The following is a 21,969-nucleotide window of genomic DNA, read 5'->3' as shown; positions in this document are numbered from 1 at the left end:
GTTTCTGCAGCTTGACTTCAGCAGATGAGTATAGTAAATGCACATTGCCTCTGCCAGAGTGGTTTTGCTGTGATGCTCTGGGCAGTCTTTCCAGTAACTATTCCTCTGATGTTTAAATAAATAATTGCTTGCCAGTTACATCATCCATCAGGGCAGCACACAAACCAAGCTCTTTGTAGATCTTTTGCACAATATAAGTTCATTGTGTGTGTGGAGTCCTTTGAAATTACGTCTGTGATTTCACCAGGGTCCTGACTTCACCAGGGTCCTAACTTTGTGATGTTCTTCAGTGCAGGTTCAAAAGAGTTTGCCAGTAATCCTTTTGAGAGGCATCTGTCACCTGCAGGACATCCAGTATTTGTGACCAGTCCTCTCTCCTGCAACCCTGAGGGGCATTGCAGGAAATCAACACGTTCATCGGGCAGCAAAGAAATGGAAGGATAAGGAATATAAAGAAGATTAGAGGATTAAATAAAACTATACACTCGTCCCTCCCTCCTCCAGACATTCAATATTCTTCTCCTTCTCTGTTGGAAGTGTAGCCATCAGCTCTTTAAACTTAATTCTTGTTCTTCCTTTGTCTTGGTGAGGCTGGAAAAGAGTAGAGCTAGTTGACAATGCAAGAAGCAGAATGCCAGATACCCAGGCAGGTAAATAAAAATATCCTTCCTAAAAACTGGGACTGACCCAAGGATGACTTTCATAATTTTTTGTTAGCACTTTGCTCTAATTTTTGTAAATTTCCCAGACACATGAAGGAACCCTTTCAAACTGAGCCAAATAAAGCAAATAGCAACCTGTTTCTCAGGTTTCTCAGCCACTGTCAAGTACTCCATTTATACAATCTCACTATAATGACAAAAACCCAGCGAGCTCTCATCTCATGCCAGCTGCCACAACCCTGTTGTGCAACACCCTACTGAAGCTAGACTGTCACTGACCCTGCATTTCTTTCACCATATCCTACCTTTAGCCCACTTTCACTTTGCAAATCTGTTCAAGAATTCATATTTATTATTCAAATAAGAGCACAACATAAGAGCAACCATACTGAGTCAGGTCAAAGGTCTATTCTAGTAACCAGTCTTTAACTAGCCAACGGTAGATCCTGGGGAAAGGTCATGAGTTACAGGACAAACATGCAAACCTCACTTTCCCACTTTCTAATGATATGCTGCTTAAGAAATTCTAGAGCTACAGATAATATCTTTTTACTACTTTGTAGCAAATATTTATTCCATGAATTTGAGTAGTTATGTTTGCATCTAGCTAACTTTTGGAATCCACAATATCTTCTAAAAATGAGTTCCACAGTTTAATTAGACCGAAGTTGTAAACATTATTTTCTTATGTTTTGGGGTTTTTTTACAAGTTGATACTTCAGCATTTCAGTTGATCCCTTCTGGTTCTTTTGCTTTAGTTCCTTTAGGTATGTTTTATAACAACTCGCTTCAGCTTGCCTGGAAAGGAAAAAAAATAGGGGTGTTTGCATCTCATAGGATTAAACCTAACAGGAGTTTTGTCAATGGGAACAGCATGCACCCCATGGAGCCGGGAGCTAGCGAAAACCCCAAAGGGAGAAGAGGGCAGAAACTATAGTTATTAATAATCATCAGGCAAAGCAGTTTTGTAAGAAAGCAGGTTATATTCCCTGCCACGCTCACAACAAACATCTGCAGCTCTCTAGCAACAGAACCACTTTACCACGGGAACTTTGCTTTCCATTCTTCCCAGAAATCAAAAAGAGAGAGAGAAGGGGGAAAAAAAAAAAAGAATTCAGTACTTGAGAAAAGAATGCATATGCTGTAGCCACCATCAAAAGTTTCTTTTCACAAACAGCAAAATAGGTTAGATTCTTTTCCTAAGCCATGCAGTCTGAGCATTTCATTGTTTTTCACTTTGGTATTTCACCTGCCTCTCAGTACCATACAAATCTAATGTGCAATACTATTTTGTTTCTAGGCTAAAAAATCAATTTATTCCCATCTGAGTACACTGGCAGATTTTGCAATAGAGATGTTTGATGTTCTTGATGAAATCAACTATCAGTCTTACAACGACTTTGTCCTACGAGTTGGTAAGTCACGTTTCTACAATTATCACACAAGCAGAACATTGTTGTTTGTTGGCTTTCCCTGTGCTGTCTGCAAAGGATTACCTGTTCTGCACTCATGATTAAAACTGAAAAGCCGCCTTTAGCAGGAGAGTCACATCCATGTAGAAGGTCAGCAGGCTGCATGGTAAGCATCAGTATTAAGGAATTATAATTGTGTCCAATTCCAGTGTGTTTACTTAATCTATGCACCCTTAAAAGGAAACTGCACCAATAATTTTATACAATATTATTAGTGCACCCAGTCTTGTGGCTTACACTGCTTTGCATTGCTAAACTGCTGAAAACTGGGTCTGACCGTACTTAACTATTAAGTTCCGTCTGCAAAAGCTTTGTTGGCATTAAAAGTGTGATGGGAGCTTTTTGTCCGCAGATGCCAAATCACCTGAACCAGTCCTGTTTTCTCCAACAGATCAAATCCTCAGGTCTTCACAAACCTTCCCATGCAATCCGTTACATGTTATTACCTGTCTTACCTCTTGGAGTCCTTTCTCCCCACCTTCTTAGAAAGCAAGTTCCCCTCTTCCCTTCCTTCCCTGCTTCCCGCTCCTCTCCAATGCTACTTCCACTGCTGTTCTCATTTCATTGCATATTCTAACACAGATAGTTTTCTCCAGCTTCTTTCTCTATATATTTTCATGGCTGAATTGTGAGAATGGGCTGGACAAGGGGAAAATTGAGGTTGCTAGCAGCAGAAGATTAAGACCAAAGATATCAAGGGTAGCAATAGGAGAGTTATACATCTTTGCCCTCCTGTATATCCTAATAATTTTAAACCCCAAATTTGCTTTGAACTCTGTTATAACTGGTCTTTCCAGTTTCACAAAGGGGCAGAAGACAAATATCTAACCCCCATTCTTCTGCACAACTTGCCTGGGAAAGCCCTTACACAGAACCTCATGCAGGGTTTAGCATGTGCAGCTCTTCAGGGCACTCAGAAGGAACATCCGCTTTTATCTTCCAAACAAGGTGTCAAAATCAGTCAGAAATGTAGAATCGAGCCCTGTGGTTTTCCAAAAAAGATGCTTGTGCCGTTTTCGCATACTCTTGTCTTCTTCCAGTGTCTCCCTGATCTGAGTTGTCTGGTACTGACAACCAATGTGACACACTTCCCTTACCCCATTCCTCGTGTTTTCCAGGCCACTATTTCTGTTCTGCTTGGAAAACCTCCATTGAAAGGCTTTATATGAGCAACCACAGTGGAAGTCGTAACAAACAATCAAAGATCTTTAACAGTTTGTCCTGAATTATTCTACAACTAAACTCTGCACTACCACTGCTTTTCTTAAAAAAAAATAAATAAAAAAAGAAAACCTACAGATGAGCCAAATTTTTATGTTGTCTATCATACTGCATTTCCAATAAAATATCTCTGTGTATGTCTTTATTTTTTTCTACAGCTCTTACAAATACAGAAGTCCAATTGGCATTAATTTAACATATATTATGTCCTATGACCAGAAAAATTCTAAGGCACTTGTGTTAAATTTATTTTGCAGGATTCATGTTTCCCTTGGATAATATGCTGTAGTGTTTGAAACCAAAGTCATTGTTTTCATTTTAGGTATTAATGTCGGGCCAGTAGTGGCTGGAGTCATTGGAGCCAGAAGACCACAGTATGATATCTGGGGGAACACTGTAAATGTTGCCAGCCGGATGGATAGTACTGGAGTGCAGGGGAAAATTCAGGTAAGTGCATTCTGAGACAATTTTGCAAATTTTACATACCTCCTATTTTATATGTGGTTACATTTTCAAGACTACTTAGAAAACGCAACCTCACTTGATCTTGTGGTTCTTATGAAAAGGGCAACATTCTCCAGATGATTCAAGCATCAGAGGTATAGTTGTTTTCCATTATAAACACTTCACTACTTGGAGGCAACTAAATCCTCAAATAAATCATTTCCCGTTAGAAGAAACAGAGTTCTCTGCTGCATTGCACACAGTTGGAGGCAAGCCTGGGAATGCCGACACTGCATGGGCCAGTCCTTGTGCTGTAGGAATTTTGCCTGAATAAGGACTACAAGGAAAGGATCTGTGTCCATTTGCATCCTGCTGCATTTTATGTAGCTTTAAAAATTCCTTGGATACTTTGGATCGGAGAGGCTACACAGAGAGAGAACATTGTTGTTCTACTAGAGCTTGGCTAGAAGCTATGCTGCACCTCTCAAAATCTCAATGAACTCTTGCAGTCCTTTATCCAAAATACCTGTCTAGTCTCCAGGGATCAAAAGTTCTTCTGGAGTAAATTAACGTCACTGGAACTGATCCAGCTTACAACAGTGGACAATGTGGTTACACATTTCTGTGGGACGGAGCTTACTCTGGCTGTGTCATTATTCAGCTCAAGACCAGAAGTTCGGCATCTCAGATTCCAGTTTGGTCAGTGATTTTTAATTCCTTAAGAAAATTCTAAGTGAGCCTGAGAGCAGCACTAGGTGCTAATTCATTCTGCTTATGCGTATTTCATGACAGAGAAGTAAAATGGGGAGGGGTGGGCAGTTCTAGAATTAACCTTATATGAACAGGAAAAACTAATAGTTCTTTTCTTTCTGTCTTCAGGTGACAGAAGAAGTTCAGCGGATATTAAAAAGGTGCAGTTATGAATTCATGTGCAGGGGTAAAGTCAGTGTAAAGGGAAAAGGTGAAATGTTGACCTATTTCCTGGAAGGAAAGGCCGATGGAAATAATTCACAAACACGGTCTTTAAACTTAGAGCGGAAAATGTACCCTTATGGGAGAGCAAACATTCAAACAAAACTGGGCACCAGCTGTCCGTCTGTATCCTCAGTTGCTAGCTTTACTGTAAAAGCTGGGCTTGGAGCAGGTCAAGCATCTGCCACTCACACAAATCAAACACTGCATTATCTTCCTTCTGTGCCAGCTGTGAAGGAGGCGTAGAGCAAAGGAGATATGGTTGTGCCATTTGCAGTGAACTTGGAGAGCAATGGTTGCCTGAATTTTTACCAAGAGATCAGAGGTCATAGGCCATGGCATTAACCAAGGACCACTACAACCCAACCAAAGAGAACTTGGGGACTGTGTAACGAACTCTTGGGATGGAACATATAAGGGCTAGCAATTCTGTTAGAAAAAGTCAAAACCTGATTTTCTGGAAATGAGGAATATTTTCTTGGCATTTTTAAAGGGTAAATGAAAAACAATGAGATAAACGTGCAAGCAATTATTTATGTGTGTGTGTGTATATATATGTTTTAATTTATATATGCACATATACAAACAGTCCTGTGTAGACTTAATAGAGATTTATAGAGATAAACATAAAAATATGTATTTATTTACACATCCACCTGCAATGACATAGCAAAGAGATTTCTCTTTCTGTCATAGCCAGCATTGTTGGGTCTGGGATTAGCAAAGCTGCATTTAACCGTGGAGTGTGGGGCAGCTGGAGACTCTCCAGGGCAAGAGTTAGAGAAACTGTGCTCCCAGTGCATGAGTTAAAGCAATGAGAACAGTGTTCATTGTGCTGTCAATGGCAGATTAATGAAGGCTGGATTCAGCTAATTGCTAAACCCTATGTATTTTTTAAAATTCTCCTTGCATGCTCAAAAAACTTCCAAAAAATTCCAATTCAAACCGTAACACTAGGATATGAAGTAGATAAACCACAGAGCTTAAAGGTTTGGCAGAAGAACAATATATATTCTTTCCATTAAAAAAAAAAAGGGTGGTAGAGTTCAGAAGTTGCTGCCTCTTCACAGGTCATTTGACTGTGCAAGACAGAGGAGCACCCTGCAAGCACAGCAATTTGCTTATGCAATATAGAAACATTCCTTTATGTACAGTGCTGATTTTATTGAAGAGCAGAAGGATGGTATTATTTCAGGCTTTTACAAACAGCACAGGTCCTGTGGCCCAGTTCCAGGATTTAGCTTTACCTTTCTAAACAGCTCAAAGAATAGTCCTGTACTGGTGACAAACATGCCGTTGCTAGCTTTTTGACATTTGTATGTTTGCCAACATAGTCTTATGTCTTAATTGATTTTTAAATTTATGCCACAGTTTTATTATATCTTGATTCTACCCAGGCTCACTCTTCAAAGCTGTACAATTATAGAAAGCTATAATTCTGAGAAACAAGCACAGTCAAACTTTGCCCAAATGAGGAGCACACTGGTAAACATGCCAGGAGAGTGAGGCCTGCTCTTAATCTGCATAAAAGGGAACATATTTTGACTGCTTTTTCCTTCAATGCAGCCCACATCCTATTGTTCATGGTTTCATCTTGAAACGCTGATCTGGATGTCAAATGTGGAGTACAGCTCCGTACTTGAGGTGGGGGCAGTTGGAGGTCATCCTGCTGAGTGACATGTGCACCATGGACAGGTACCATACTGTCCTGATGGGGATGCACAAGCTAACCAGCCTCACTGCTTTCCAAAAGAGAAGCAAAATTTTACATAGTCTAAAAACATGCAAAACTTCCTTTTAACTAAAAAAAAAAAAAAACAAACAAAAAAACCCCCACAACAAAACAAAACAAAAACAAACAAAAAAAACCCCCTACACCCAAAAACCCCACCCAAGACTACAGAAGTTGTCCAGATTGTACAGTAGAAAACTTGCTTGTACTAGATGTCACATTTCCCTTTGGTGGGCCTATTTTATTACTGATATCAGTGGAAAGAATATTCTGAGTGATTCTCCTGCAATCAGCATTTGCTTTGGAGCAGTCACTGTTTGTGTTAAAAGTATATGGACAAATACTGTGTCAACAGATGCAAATGGTTAAAGAAATGCTGCAAGAGTTTCTGTTCTCCATGTAGCCATATCAGGCTGCTGTGGGACTCCGGTGGTTTTAAGCAGGGTTTTTAATTAATTTTTATGTACCCTGTCAGCTAGGTGCTTCATTACAAAGCTAGCAAAATTAGTGTTGTGATTAAAGTGACTATAAAAACCTGAGAATTGCTTCCTAACTGTACTAGGTGTATGCACCCTGGCTGATCTGTGGAAAGTCACGGCATTTCTTTATCTCCCTAACAGCTATCCAGTTCACAGGTATTCTTCTAGAATAATTTAATTCTGATTTTGAGGTATTCAAAGCCATTTAAATAAATATATGTAGAGAATACAGATTTAAAAGAACAAATATTTACATAATTAAACTGAATAAGTGGTATCCATGTAAAGCACACATGTAAAGCATATTTATGTTTTCTAATAGATTTGTAAGAACTAAATCATCACACAGGTAAGTTAAATATTTAACCAAAATGGAAGGCATTATGTGCAATAGCATTAATCACTCAGTTCCACTCACAAAAAGCCCAAGTTACACAATTTTTGAATCAGTGAATTTGGTATCATTTCACCCATAATAATAAAACATTATTTTTACATGTACTGTTATTAAAAGCATCTTCAGATCCTAGCAGTAGATCTGGTAGTACGTGAATACACAGACCAAATACAGCCATTGACCCACCTCAAAAGCTTACAATGAAATTATTTCTTTGTTACTTTTTAATAGGTCCAAGATATAGGCATATTGCCATTGTTTCTTTTATCACTAAATGGACAGTGAGCAGAAACGAATTGTCCCCTGTGCTAAGATTTTCGGGACTGTTCTCATTCCCAGACTCATTCCCAGCCTAGTCCTGGAGTAATGTCAGTGGAAGATCATGTAGCAAGGTAAATTTGGGCTTTTTAAATTTTAAATTTTAAAAGATTAGCAGGTGCTAGTAGAATTACTCCAAAGTTTTTCTAAGCCTGATCCTCCTCTCCAAGAGTCAAATGAGGCACGTGACTTTTGTAAGAATGTTTTCCATGTTGAATGGGAAGGACCAGACATGCACAGTCCATCATCAGCTTCTCATTCGTCCCTTTTGCAGGAGGTCTGTGCCTCCAGAGCAGGTTGAGTGGACCAGGATGGCTTCTTGGTGCTGCACCCAGTCCAGTGTGCGTGTGCTAGCTTACAGCATCAATGATGGAGTCATTTTCCAAACTTTGTTTGAGTCCTACCGTTAACATTTTTCATATTTTTGTTGTGGTTGTTGTTGCTGGTTTTACTATGGGGAAAACTATATTTTTCTATGTAGTCCTGGACTGAGCAGTACAGAATCGTGAACAAAGTTCAGCCAAGGCACAAATTAGTAAAAAGCCATGTGAAAATGACAGGCAGTGTTCAGCAGCCATTCCAACAGGGAAAACTACATGCCCGTTGAAATCATGATATAATGAAGGTGTGCTCTTGCCTTTATGCTTTCCCTCCCTATTCTTATCATTTTTCCCCATTTTCCGTGTACATTTGCTTTATTTCAGCTCTTTCATGATAGATTTAAAGGACAGATTTAATCTCTCTGCTCTTCTGCGTTCTTTGATATGTTCAGTAAGTTTTATACATGGAAAGAGGTGGTAGTAATACTTCCGATAACCCCACAAATGCACATTTTCTGCCAAATTAGAGAAGCTTGTTATCAAATTTTTGTTGGCAATTGGCTGAAGATAATATGTGGCCCACTCCAATATCCCTGAAAATCATCAGAAGAATTTCCTTGGATTTCTGTGGGATTTGGGTTGTGTCCACCTTAACGCATGCAGTTTATTTCCCATCTTGCATTTATTAATTTTCTGGTCAAGCTCTGTAACTTTTGCCTGTAGCCCCAGCAAGGAGTCAATTCTGCCCCACAGTACCCAAAAGTCCCTGACGTTTAACCAAGGATAGTAACTTGTTGCATTGTGGGCAGAATAGCCTCCTGCACTTCTGTTCACTGTTTTGTGCAGCTGTTAGCTTGAAACAATTAACAGATACGAGCCCTACAACAAAGTGATGCCATTTTGGCATGTTGATGTCTGTCAATAGCAAGCACAATATTTTACATCAGTTTGCACGTTTTCTCTTTCAGATAATAGTAATAATCAAAGTCTTTCGTTCTTTATATAAGGAGATAAGTATCAGAGATCTTTGGACTTCACTGTCTTGGGAGCTAATTTCAAAGTGTTCCTATGCTACCTTTATCTTTAAATGATTTTTTAATTATTATTCTCTGCTGAGATTACAAACTGGCATTCAATTGAATTACTGGCTAGATATTTCCAAACATTTTCCATGTGCATTGACTAGAAAGCTATTTTATCCGGCCTGTAAAATGCGTTGGTTTTTGTAGCTGCTTCCTGCTGTGGCAAGTCACGTTCCCTTGTCTTCGCTAAAACGCATGCAAATTCTCCCTTGCTTTCTCTAGGTGAGACTGAGAGCCAAAAGCTTCAGCTCATTAGGGCTGAATCTGCATCCCTTATGTACCCACAAGGCCTGCAGAAATCACTGGGAGTTTAGCATGCTTATGAAGGTCAGGAGTTGAGCTTCTGTAGGCCAAATTCTGCTTTGGGTTACAGCGATGTCTTGCGTCGGTACTGAACTGAATATTTTACAACACTGTAACCGAGAGTAGGTCATGCGCCTAAATCTCTTTCACACTTTTGCCTGTAATTTATCTGTAAGGCAAAAGAAAGTACTTGGGAGTCACTGTTTGAAGGGAAACAGTATATGACCTGTGCCATTTCAGTGCTTTGAGGAGTCTGAACACATTAGTAAGTAGCGTGAATCATTTTCATGTGTTGAATTCCTGCTTGTAGCAGAAACAAAGCATTTTCTTTACATCAGCAAGTCCAGATTCCGTATGTGTTCTGCCCAGGCAGGAGGACTATTTAGCCATAATGTTCTTTCAAGTTAGAGTTTTGTATTACAGTGAAAACCAACATTTTTTAATTTGTGATAAACCTGTATTATAATGCCTTATTTATTTTTAATCTTGTACAGTGTTACAAAACAACAGAAAACATTGGCCTTTCATGTATTATTCACTTTAAAAGATGTATTGTATTATGAAATTTTGTAAATAGTTTTAGCTCAGACAGGTAATTGCATGTACACTTGTATAAAAAGAGGCAAAAAGGCACACTTTTAACAAATGTTAATGATTTTTGTAAGAGACATTTTACATGTGCATGGAGATTATAAATCCTTTGGAAATGGATGTCCTTTTGCTTTTCCTTGCAATCTATTGCATGCCACTCATGCCTGACTTCAGTAAAACAAAACAAAACAGTAAGTTTTCCTAAATGTTTTTGACATATCACTTCTGGCACAGAGTTAAATCCACTAGTTGCATGTGCGTTCAGCAAAGCAAAATCAAAATGCAAACAGCAAATAAAGAAGAAAAATAATTTAATGATTGTGATCTGCCAACCTCAGTGTTCCAAGATCCATAATACAGTATATGAAAAGTGTTATTGACATCTATGCTGTCTTCATAAGGTACCTTCTGGTCATTAGAAGCAATAAACTCTACTTACTGTAATATAAAAAGCAAGCAGATATTCTAGTTCATAATGGTGTAATATCTGACATTCGATGGGTATTCTGTGATACTGCATTTGATGTAGTATTGTCATCAAGAAGGACCAAGTGTCAAATCCATCAATGCTGTATGCGGGTGCAACACTATGGAAGGTAAAGGAGGTGAATTTGGCCCATTGACGTTACCCAGAGTATATTTGTAATGTGGTAATAAGTTATTGTATGTGAAAAGTACACAATGCAAATAGATTGTTTTCCTAGATACATACATATGTATATATATGTATGTATATATATAAAAATTAATTTTGTTGCCTTATTTTTGTTAGCTTTTTTGACTCACTTTCCAAATTTTCTATTGCTAAGCAGAAAGTATTTAACAGAACTATTAGGAGAAGGTTCACTGGGTTCTCTGGCTTTGAGGCATCTGGGTTCTGTGCTGACGCTAGTCCTGCTCCCACTAAAGCCACACTTACAGGAATGTCTCCCTTAGGCCTCACAGCCTAACCCACAGCTTGAGGACCATGTCAGTTAGTGACACAGGAATAAGAAATCACTGTCCAATCCTCTAGCTGATTTTTCCCATATTGCTGCTGAACAAAACTTTAAATTCTGGACGTATTTTGCATGCATCATTTTTAAAATTGTCATATCTGTGTTACTGCAGCTCGGGACTACTTCTCAAATTACTTATATAATTGCTGTATGATAAATGAAGAGTATTGTAGGAGCATAACACTGAGGTTGGTGGCAGAGGAAAAAGGGTGTGGACTGTGAATACTTTCTACTATGGATCAATAAGGACTTCTTGTATTTTACAGATTTGAGCTAGTTTTATAATAGGACTTAGAAATCCGTTCATTTTTTTGTTTAATCAGGTGACTGTGGGGTTAACTAAGCAGTACAGCTTCTGCAAGTACTTCTGTCATCATAAGTTAAGATGTAGATTCATACAACATATCCCAGTTGCCTGCATACAAGAACCATGCAGCAGGTAAGGGTTTCTAACAGTCACAAACTAGCTCATGTCAAATTCAGTGGGTTTTACATCTCAGTGTGGCATAATTGTTGTGACTAATGACAATCTGGACTCTGCTTCTCTACCCTAACCCTCTTTATGATTGGCTTTTTCCAGAACTCTGTATAGGCTTTTTTTAGCTCTCCATTCCTGTTAATCCCATCTCTCACTGAGTTTTCAGGCCAAATCTAAATCATGAATAAATACGTAAATGAAAATAAATGGGAAAAAGTACACATAAGGGGGTGCTGCCTGTTGCTCTTTAATTACTCTTCAAAATATCACACTGGCCTGGTGTGACTTATAATCTGATCGGTGCAAGGACAAAAACAGGAAAAGAAGAAAAAAAAAAAGGCACAAAGTTAGCAGGAGTACGCAATAACAAAAAGAAGCCTGTGAGAGAGCAGTTGCTGAAAGTAAAAAGTGAAAAGCTAGTACTCCTTCTGAAGTCAGTGGTAAAGTTCTCAGTGACATGGGACAGGTTTTGAGTATCTGAGCTGGCAGAGTACTCAACCAGATTCCTAGTGCAACAAAAATAAGGCTTGTGTTTAACTGCACGGCCACATCCATTTCTGAGTTTTCATGTCTGTTCACATTCACAAGAGTGTTCAAGATCTATTGGTGAACTGCTTTCAGAATTTCAGAAGGAATTATTAGAAACGGTTGGGGGTTGTCACCTTTAATGCCTATTTTCTGGTCATGGGGAAGCACCTTGAAATTTGAATTAGCATTGGTTAATGTACATAGCCTATGTGCTGAAAGGACTTGGTTTTGCTTGTGCCTTACTGCATGCTGGAGGATCTGCTGCTTTATATTAGGATCCCCGTTTTATGCCTTCTGGGGCATCAGACATGCATAAAACTGAAGGAACAAACAGTGCTGCATCACTGTGAAGCTTTTTTACTACTTCCTTTCCTACTTCGGTTTACTACCAGCACAGCTATGTGGGTGCAAGGCGTAGTCCCAACTGTTTATGGAGGGAGGCCATACAGAGGTATATGTGGGTCCAAGCTAAGTAAGAACAGATTTCCTAGAAAGCTCAGCACACACAGTGAGCTGAGTTCTGCAGAAAATCTGTCCAGATAGTTTGGAGCTCCTTTGAAAAAGCTGGCTGCCCTCCTCTTCAGAACAGGCTTACACAACACATTGATTAAAAACATCCAGAACACTTACCTACAGCTTGTAACTGCGCTGCCATGTTTGCTAGATGTAGGTTGGACTGCTGGTGGTAAAACAGCTAACAGTTCTTGTCGTGGGCAAGGCGAAGGTGTGCTTTAATTACGGCAGTTGTGCACACTATCGTGTCTTACTTTCAAGTGCCTGACCTGCTGCTTTGATCCTGGACCTGTCAATGGTGGCATCAGTTATGAAAAATTTGAGCTGGCACATTGAAGTTATTTAGGTGATTTCTCGTGTCTTTTACTCCTTAGTGCGCATGGATGCAAAGGTTGTTCTTACATTTCAAATGCCATTCAAGCAATATATCAAGGATTTTCAATGAAATGTAGGTGAAAATGAATTACCTGTGCCATCACAAAATTGCTTCATGATAATTACATTTTTAAATTTTTACAGTAGAAATCCTTAGAATTCACTTAGAAATCACTTAGAATGCCTGCTTTTTTTACAGTAATATTACTAGGGTTCAATTAAGAAAAAAAGAAGTATTTGTGTAACTTGCTCCCATATACAAGTACAGTTGTCTACACAAATTTGGACTTAGACAAAGCAAATGGTGAGTTTCTTTTCTGCATTCAAGCAGCTGGTTATTACACAGAGGTAGCTTTGGAAAATGTTACAGAATACAGTAGGAATGAAAGTAATGCTTTCAGAGGTTCTGGTCTAAAAACCAGACTCCAAGAGCAGTTACCATTTCTAGCATAATTTAACCCAATACAGAGAATTCTAGAGCAGTGATATTCTTTCCAGTGAAATTCTGGCAGAAGTTAAAAACCTCTTCTTGGAGGTTCTTTTTCCATAATATACTTGTGTGTAGATTTGTCTGTTTGTACACAGAATGCGGATAATGATGGAAAACAGCAGTAATACACGTATTTCACAGTTTCAAGCAGATTCAGCCAAATTTGACCCATCTCTTAAAATCCCTGCCACTAAAACTTGTGCTGCAACTCACATCTGTCTGCATTTTATCCTGCTGATTAGTCCTGGTACTTTCTGCTGTCAGGAGGTTAATATCTGCCCTTCTGGTATATGTCCATAGGTTCTGCTTGGAAATGAGATGTTAAGTATTTTTCTGATCTGTTAATTGAAAAGATTTAAAAGTGTATGTGATTCCTTCTTTTTAGAATGAAATGTTCAGCAGCCTAAGGTAGGAAGCAAAAAACCACATGGAGCATGTGTTCTACAATCAAAATTGGTCTGCCTACACATGATGGCACAGTGTCCATTGTAGGCTTACCCATAATTTTAAGCATCCTAGAAATATTTAAATGTAATAAATGCCATAGCACTAAGAGGAAAAGGAGCTAGGCATGCCTGCCTGCCTCTTAACACCACATAGTTCTTCTTTGGATGTAAAAATGTGACCTGCAGCTCTTAAAACACTGCTTCTTAAGAAATTGGTGCCCCTGCTGCCCTTAACTCGCCTTCAGTTGTTCAGTGCCATCACATTTTTGTTGCAGGCGGTTACTGTCCACTCAGGCCTGCTTACTATCTCCCTCTGCAGGTCCTCCATAACATGGTTATCAAAATTCTTCTTTTTCAAAAAGAAAATATATTTTCAAAAAGCAGATTTTTCATATAATAGGTGTTTACGGGAAAAGAAAGAGCTTTGACATAATCTGGTTAGGAAGCAGTACATGTGACAGCAAACCTGAAAGGGAGAAAAAACGTACCCTGTGGTGGGAGCGCAGGCACCAGCAGCTGGCAGCAAGCTGGGCAGTGAGGTTTAAACCTGCCAGCTGCAGGCAGAGCAGCATCTCTGCTCATGTCCCCAAAGAAGAGACACAGATAAGCAAGAGTGGGGTAGCCTAATTCATGTTCCCTAGCAGTTTACTAAACACGTGCAAACCCATTTCAAGGGCAGTCAAGTCGTCTGTATCTGGATGCCACTCTTTATTAAAAAATCAGAGCAAGGAAAGATACAGTCTTGGGGGTTTATAAGGCTGGTTGAATTGAAGTATTCAGTAAGAAGACTGTGCAAGAGGAATCTTATCAGCTGCTTAACCTGCAGATGTTTGCAGAAAATTCTGCATTGCTTCTGAACTAACTTGAATATTCTGCTTAGGAAAAAAAAAATTGCATCAGGTAGAGATATTCCATTCCTCAAAGGAAAAACCAAATGTATTCTTCTATTTAACTGGCATATGAATTTTCAGATCTTTTAGTCTGATTTACAGCCCAGTAAAGTTAATAGAAATATTAACTTCAATGATTGTTGATTTGTTAGATCAAGGCCTTATTCTAAGGTCTGTTCCTCTCCCACTGGTGTCAAACGGGGTGTTGCCAGTGACTTCAAAGGGACCAGGAGGAGGCCTACCGTATCACAACAGAAACATCCACATAGGTAAATAAAATGAATAGTCCTAACTTTAAGGAATGAACTAGTAAGTCAAGATGTCATTTTTCCAACTATTGTATCCCACTGAACCTATAAATAATTTTTATATCTATATAGCTATACACTATATATATATGTATGTATATACATAGTACAATACAATAACTTAACACTGGGTAACTTCTAATGATAGATTTGCATTAATAATACGGGTCTATTTTTATGTAAATAGAATATTGTAGAGTATCTTCCAGTCTTTTTCAGGATTGTTAAATTGAGAAGAGCAATTGAATATTTGTCCTATTTTTATGTTGAAAAGTGAATGGACTGAAATGTTAAATGTGAATGTAAATTTCTTATTGCAACTTTTATACTGAGTGTTTGCACTATTATAATTTCTGGAATCTAATTAAAAATAAAGAAAAAAATTTGCTTGAATAAACAGCTGTTTGGGATTGTTTTGTTTTGTTTGTTTTTTTTTTAAATCAAGTTGCATTCATTATTCTATACCAAGCTGCCTTTCAGAGGGTCCAACTACAGCTTCTCAGTTTTCAGGCTAAGAACATGCATCTAGAAATCCTGCAATTTTACTTTCACAATTGCTTTGAACTAAAGAACCTTATGGTAACAATTCAGCTCCCTTGTGAGTCTTTTTGACTTTCTGCATTGACCACAGTTGAAGCCAGCTTGGGCCAAGTGCTTCATCCATTGTGCAAGCAGAGGAAAGTAAACACGTGCAAATACTGGCAAAATACTGGCCACATAGACCAGAAGACGGGGAGGGGAAGCTCATCTCTCCCTTTCCACAAGCCAGAAATAATTGGCCAACTTGGGCCAAGTATAGATCATGTAGGCAGTTTATATTGTGCAAGATACAGAACCAACCTAAGTGCAAAATTGCATAGTTTACCTTAAAATTCATTTGAAAACTGATGAAGTTATATCAGGTAACAGGTCTCTCAAGAGACTCTGTAAGCTTGGGCACAGTACCAAAGTAATTTGATTGTACTGCTTCCAAATCACAGCAGACTGTCATCTGGCCAGCTCAGAGCAAAAGCAGAGGCGCTCAGGTCCGCCATGCCCGTCCATGCAGATATGCCCTGAGATAACTTGGAAATGCAGAGTCCCTTGTGATGGAAAACAGCCTGGGCTCAGATGCAAGGGTTTTTATTCCAAATGCTAGACTAAGGCTCCCCAGCTGTTCCTCTTGCAGGTTAGAGAGCACAGTGTGAGTTGTACAGAATTATTGTGATGACAGTGAGTGTGATGGAACTGTTCTTGGTTTGCCCTGACACCAGTGAGAAGAAGTGTTTGAGGCCTTATGTAGCCATTTTTTGTTTTCTACTTCCCCTCTGAAAGACAGCATGCCAGATCTTCATAAGTGTCAATCAGAATAGCTCCGCTAAAGTCAGAGATGCAAATAAACTGAAAATCTGACCTTCATCTTTCATTGGACCTATTCTGCCACATTTGTATTTTAAGTCTTTCTCCTAATACTAAAATGTGCAACCCTCCCTGTGTTGTTTTGGGGCATTTTATGTATACAAATACACACAGAGCTATATATATAGCTTGTATATAAAATATGTACATACACACACACATGTTAATGAGATACTGTACGTTCTGGATTAATGACCCAGGTCAGGAACTTGGAAACATTTTTCTGCCATGCCCCATTACACAGCTGAATCACATAATTACACAGTATGAGAATTCGTTTTGCTTAAAGAATGAGGTAGTATCAGAGGTGGGTGGCTTATATACTCCAGTAACATTTTTAGACAAGAACAGCAGTTCCAGTTGTGAGGGGTTTATGCTATAGAAATGCAGTCCCTGAATGAGAAATGCCAGAGAGACTGCATTTCTATAGCATAAACCATACAGGACTGGAATAGGTGTTCTTGTCCAAAAATGTTACCAGAGGATATTGTCGATTTGAAATAGGGACAGGGGAGAACGGAAAATGAGAACATTGTGTACATCATCCAGACATTATTGGTGCATTGCCATCATAACTGTGTCAAAGCCTTCCAGTTTTGCAGCCATTCCCTAGGGCAACAGGTCACCAAATGCACTGTTCCTGCTGGCGGAACATGATGTTCAATGGAAGGAAACAATTAGACAGGTACCAGTCATGGACCATATTCTCGTTTGGGCCGTTCTGATGGAAAAAAAAGCCATAGCTGGAAAGTGAGCCATGTAGTGGAAATTGTCTGTGACAATTCTGGCTCTCATTAAACCCACTGAACTGTGGAGAGATCATTTGAGGATGGGGATCTTGAGGTATAGCCAGGCTACTTAGGAGTCTTGATCTGATCCTAAACATCCAGTCCTGTGCAGATTATTTCTGCTATCAATTGCAGCAGTAGTTTGCATAGGTTTTCAGGCTCAAGGCTCAGAGAAACTGGCTTTTAATATTACATTAGTGTGAGCCTCCCAGGCTTATGCTGTTTCTATACTTATAACCAGACGTTGGTCCACTATTATTAGATTTAGCCATAGTGAGCTAGCAATGAAGAAGTAGAAGGAGCTAGTGATGAAGAAGTAGTCATGATTATTATGAATGTTTACCTTTCCATCTACTAGGCATAGTCTGAAGATGCCAATAAGAGCTTTCATAGAGACAGTGTAACATATCAATTACTACACCACCACAGATGAAGCAGATGAGCTTCCCTATCACAAATGCTCTGCTTCACTAAGTCAGTGGGACTCCGATGACTTCATTACCATTCCCTCATCTCAGACCACCTGGGGATTCGTCTGCGCAATTCTAATACGACAAGAAAGAGCCATTGATATTCATCTGTCCTGACCTCCTGCACAGGACTGCACTCAGTCTGGCCATGCTACTGCACTGCACAAACACAGCATTTTTTGTTTATTATTAGATGTAACAAAGTAAAGCAAATCCATCATTTTCTGGTCGCTGAGAGATTTGAAGTTAGACATTTGTTTGGCATTGGCCAAACTGTACTCATACTGTTGCCAAAGGTCATGAAAGCACCACCGACTGTTTTCCCCCAAACTCTATAGTTACTCTGTATGTTTATTGAACTTTGGCAATAGTATTTTGTGCTCCTCAGCAGCACTGCCAACATAATTAGCAAGGAGCAGTCATATCAGAAAACACACAGCAAGTTACTGAGGAAAGGTCCCAGTTGAATATTAACTCAGATTGACTTCTGGGGTGTAGAAACACGTAGAAAGTGTATAGGACACCGTCTAGTGAATAAACAACATGCAGATAGAACACATTGTGGCACTCTGGTAAGGCTGAAGTGGATAAGCATATAATGAAGAGGAATCATTGACGTAATTACAAAGGCAGGTAGTGGCACATTGATTTTATCAAGGTCAATGACCTCTACTGCTACTAAAGTGTACCTAGTTCTTACTACTGAGGTAATTAGACTTTTTGAAGTCAAATATTGATCCACCAGATCTTTGGATAAAAGAGAAACTTTTCTTAATTTGGCATTCCCCACAACAGTTTTAGAGTGGATACTTATATATTATAACCTTGTTTAACCAAGAGAGGCAACAATTTTTAATGCCTTAAGGTTTTATAATTGATCTTGAGATAGTAGCATCTTTAAATATGAACAACCTAATCCTCCTCTCACATAGACAGCAGGCACTGCATCTGAGGGCAGAGCTGGTCCATACTGAGGGAGGATGTGGCACTGAACTTGTCTATAAGGGATAAAAGTGTGTTCCTTAAGGCTTTTGTTTACTCAGTCCTAATGTTACATTAAAGCAGAAAAAAATTTGGCTGTTAGAATACTGCTTTCAATTCAATTCCCTGCAATTGGTGTACCTAGGTGAAAATTTTCTAACATCAACATCTAAACTAAAAGCATTTAAGAATATTTGAAATGGTTCAGAGACAGAGCCAAGTCTCATTGTTCCTCAAGCTCTCACTGAAATGAATCATAGGAAAGGTGATTTAGACATTTAAATAAGGGTTTAGCTTTCTAAGCAGCCATGAAACCCAGTTAGTATATCAAGATTGTGGTTTTGAGTGCACAAAATCAGATTTGTTGTCCAGCTGGACAGATCCAGTCATAGCAGAGGTACACTACCCAAAATCTGTAGAAATTTATAACCTGAAGCACATGTCATGACTCAGTGTATTGCTAGTATAGAGCCATTTTTTTCTGATAGTTTATGAAACCCCCAAACCATCTGTCCAAGATTGCCTAAAGCCTTCCTCTCAGGCTGCTTATGAGATGCTCCTATGACAGGAGTTGGAGTAGGAATTATACCACACTTAGTTCTGTTCCTGGACACTGTAGCCAAAGACATTGACCTTGCCTCTGGCCAGAAAAAAGGTCATTGCCACACTGAAAAATGGGATATTCCAACAGTTGCAAAGGTACCACTTTCACGTTACCGCCATAAATAATGCCGTATTTTTCTCCAGTGATCATAATATCATAATTCAGCAGAATTCTACCAACTATGACAAAAGTCTTCCAAAAGGCAAAAACTTTAAAGTTGCTGGAGAGCAAGTTCATAAATGTACGTAAGTGCTTTGCAGGCACTGAAAAGCTTGTTTAACAGACCACAAAGGATTCATACAGTCCTTGGTTTCTGAAGGTTTCATCAAAGGTTTTGCTGGTGAAAAAGCTGGAAGGCATGTCCTATGAGGAGCAGCTGAGGACACTGGGTTTGTCTAGTTTGGAGAGAAGAAGGCTGAGGGGCGACCTCACTGCTCTCTACAGCTTCCTGAGGAGGGAAAGTGGAGAGGGAGGCGATGATCTCGTCTCCCTGGTACCCAGTGCCAGGACGCATGGGAATGGCTCAAAGCTGCGTCCATCAGGGGAGGTTCGGACTTGACATGAGGAAACATTTCTTTACCAAGAGGGTGCTCAAACCCTGGAACAGGCTTCCTGGAGAGGTGGACAATACCCCATGCCTATCAGTGTTTAAGAGGCGTTTGGACAATGCCCTTAATAACATGCTTTAACTTTTGGCCAGCCCTGAAGTGGTCAGGCAGTTGGACTAATGATCATTGTAGGTCCCTTCCAACTGAAAAAAATATAATATTCTATTCTATTCTATTCTATTCTATTCTATTCTATTCTATTTTAAAGTGTCTTCAAAACACATATATAAAATGACTGTCCCCTGCTATCACGAATCTCAAGATTTTCAGTAGTGCCCAGGCATGTAATTCTTACTGAAATAAGTGGAAATAAAGTGCTAAGGTGCTTTTGAAAAGTCCCACTGGGTTTCTGTGCAGCTTTATGTACCTAAAGAGGCTAAGTCCACAGGCAGTGTTGGACTGTTTCCATTTCAAAGTCTGTGGCTGCCCAAGGAGCTTACGATTCACTGGGACAGAGGCTCTGCTCCTTTTGCATGCCCCACTGTACCATAATGCTAGGAAGACCAAGGAAGGCACTACATCTGCAGAGGTTAGTTCATTATGAGGCTCCCTGCTGGTTTCAACCTTCATGTCAACAAATGAAATGTTCCACTCCTATTTTCACTGAGGAGTTCAGCCTGATCAGCAGTCTTAGAGCACTCCTGTTTGACTTGCCTATACACAAAACTCAGATACAGGAAGAATAGGTTATGGGAATTTGAATCAGATTTGCATTTTAATAGGTTTTCATCCATAAACAACTCATAATCTGGACCTAAGTCTTCTAAACAATTTAGGAAATACAGTTTAATTTCCTTTCTTTCTTATTTTTTCCTTTGTCTTGCCCATTCCTTTAATCTTCCTTCTAATTTATTCTTTCCACATGGCTCTAATTATAGGAAAGCATTTTCATCTTTGTGTCCCTCTCTTCATTTCTTCTTCTTCTTTTTACCCTCCTTTTACTGCCCACCACCATTTGTTTTCTTCCATGGGTCATCCCACCATGGATCATCAGTGGAGTGCTGAGCTCCACTTACCAGTTCCTACTGCCTATCACGTACTTCTTTGTGGAATCACCCTCTGCACCAAAAAACATCAGACTAGTTGCAACAGCAGGGAGAGGGCCTGATGCTGTTCTGCCCAGGAAAGACTGCACCCAGCTCCTAACTGCTTGGACACTTTTGCAAGATTTGTGACTTCACAAACTAGAATTACATATCCAATTCAATACAATATGTTAGGGAAGCATATGAGCTAAGGGCTGGTTCAGCATCCAAGTTCCCTTCAGGAAAACTGTTTGGCGACATCACCAGAGTGGGAAATGAAGAAATGAATAGACCAGCAATTGAAGAAGTGCAGTCTCTCAGATTAGACCAGAACACCAAGGGAAAAAGGAGTCCCTTTATGTCCCTGTATGTTATTCCTTGATAAACTGAAAAATAATTCCAATTTTTTCCTCTTTCAGATGAGGCCTCCTCAAACTCCCATGTCTCTGAAGTGAATTTGTGCATTTGAACTGGAATGAAAGGGCTGAAATTTGAACAAAACACCGTGCTGTTTTTGTTTTCCCCACTTTTGTTGGTTTTGGAAGTAAAAATATTAAGAATTAACGTTTCCCACAAGGGAATGCAGTAAAAACATTTAAATCATTTCCTATGTGGGTTTTGTATTTTTGGAACAAATTTAGAAAGGGAGATGAAGTTACCTCCCAAAATGAGATCAACAAAAGAATCTTTCAAGCCATAAACATAAAGCAGTGGGAGGTTTGATGTAATTTATATGGAGATGCATAATAATATTGCTAGAATTGTGTGCCATCTTGCATCACACAGCAAAAGAGAGGAAGGTGTGTAAATGTAGACCAAACAGCTGGATTGAGACCTATGGAGTTATTGCTCCAAAATATCAGGTAGACAATGCTGAGGAGGAAGATGGTCATACCAAGGAATGTAATTTTAGTGAAGGAATGGTTCATTATGAATAGGTGTGAATGCAGGACACAGTGTATGTCATTCTTTGAAAGATGCAAGAAGCCTTCAAGGTGCTACTCATGCCAGAGCTTGGGTGTGTCATGTCCAGGATACAGATACATCAAGGCCAAGGTAATATGATCACTGCAGCT

At 39.3% G+C, this 21,969-nt stretch overlaps 1 protein-coding gene across 2 annotated transcripts in view; it reads left to right on the top strand.

Annotated features, from left to right (window-relative positions):
- The window catches only part of ADCY1 (adenylate cyclase 1), a 164,954-nt gene extending 149,538 nt beyond the window's left edge, over positions 1-15,416 (top strand). For both annotated transcript variants that reach the window (XM_076330729.1, XM_076330728.1), the window contains 3 exons: positions 1,963-2,077; positions 3,678-3,802; positions 4,679-15,416. In XM_076330729.1, coding sequence (XP_076186844.1) covers positions 1,963-2,077; positions 3,678-3,802; positions 4,679-5,017 — 579 coding nt within the window. In that variant the 3' untranslated portion in view covers positions 5,018-15,416. The remainder of the gene's footprint in view (positions 1-1,962; positions 2,078-3,677; positions 3,803-4,678) is intronic.
- Positions 15,417-21,969: the final 6,553 nt, after the last annotated feature.

The sequence above is a fragment of the Aptenodytes patagonicus genome, chromosome 2, assembly GCF_965638725.1.
Source record: "Aptenodytes patagonicus chromosome 2, bAptPat1.pri.cur, whole genome shotgun sequence".
In the NCBI taxonomy this organism is placed as follows: Eukaryota; Metazoa; Chordata; class Aves; order Sphenisciformes; family Spheniscidae; genus Aptenodytes; species Aptenodytes patagonicus.
This window is presented reverse-complemented; position numbering and strand designations above follow the sequence as displayed.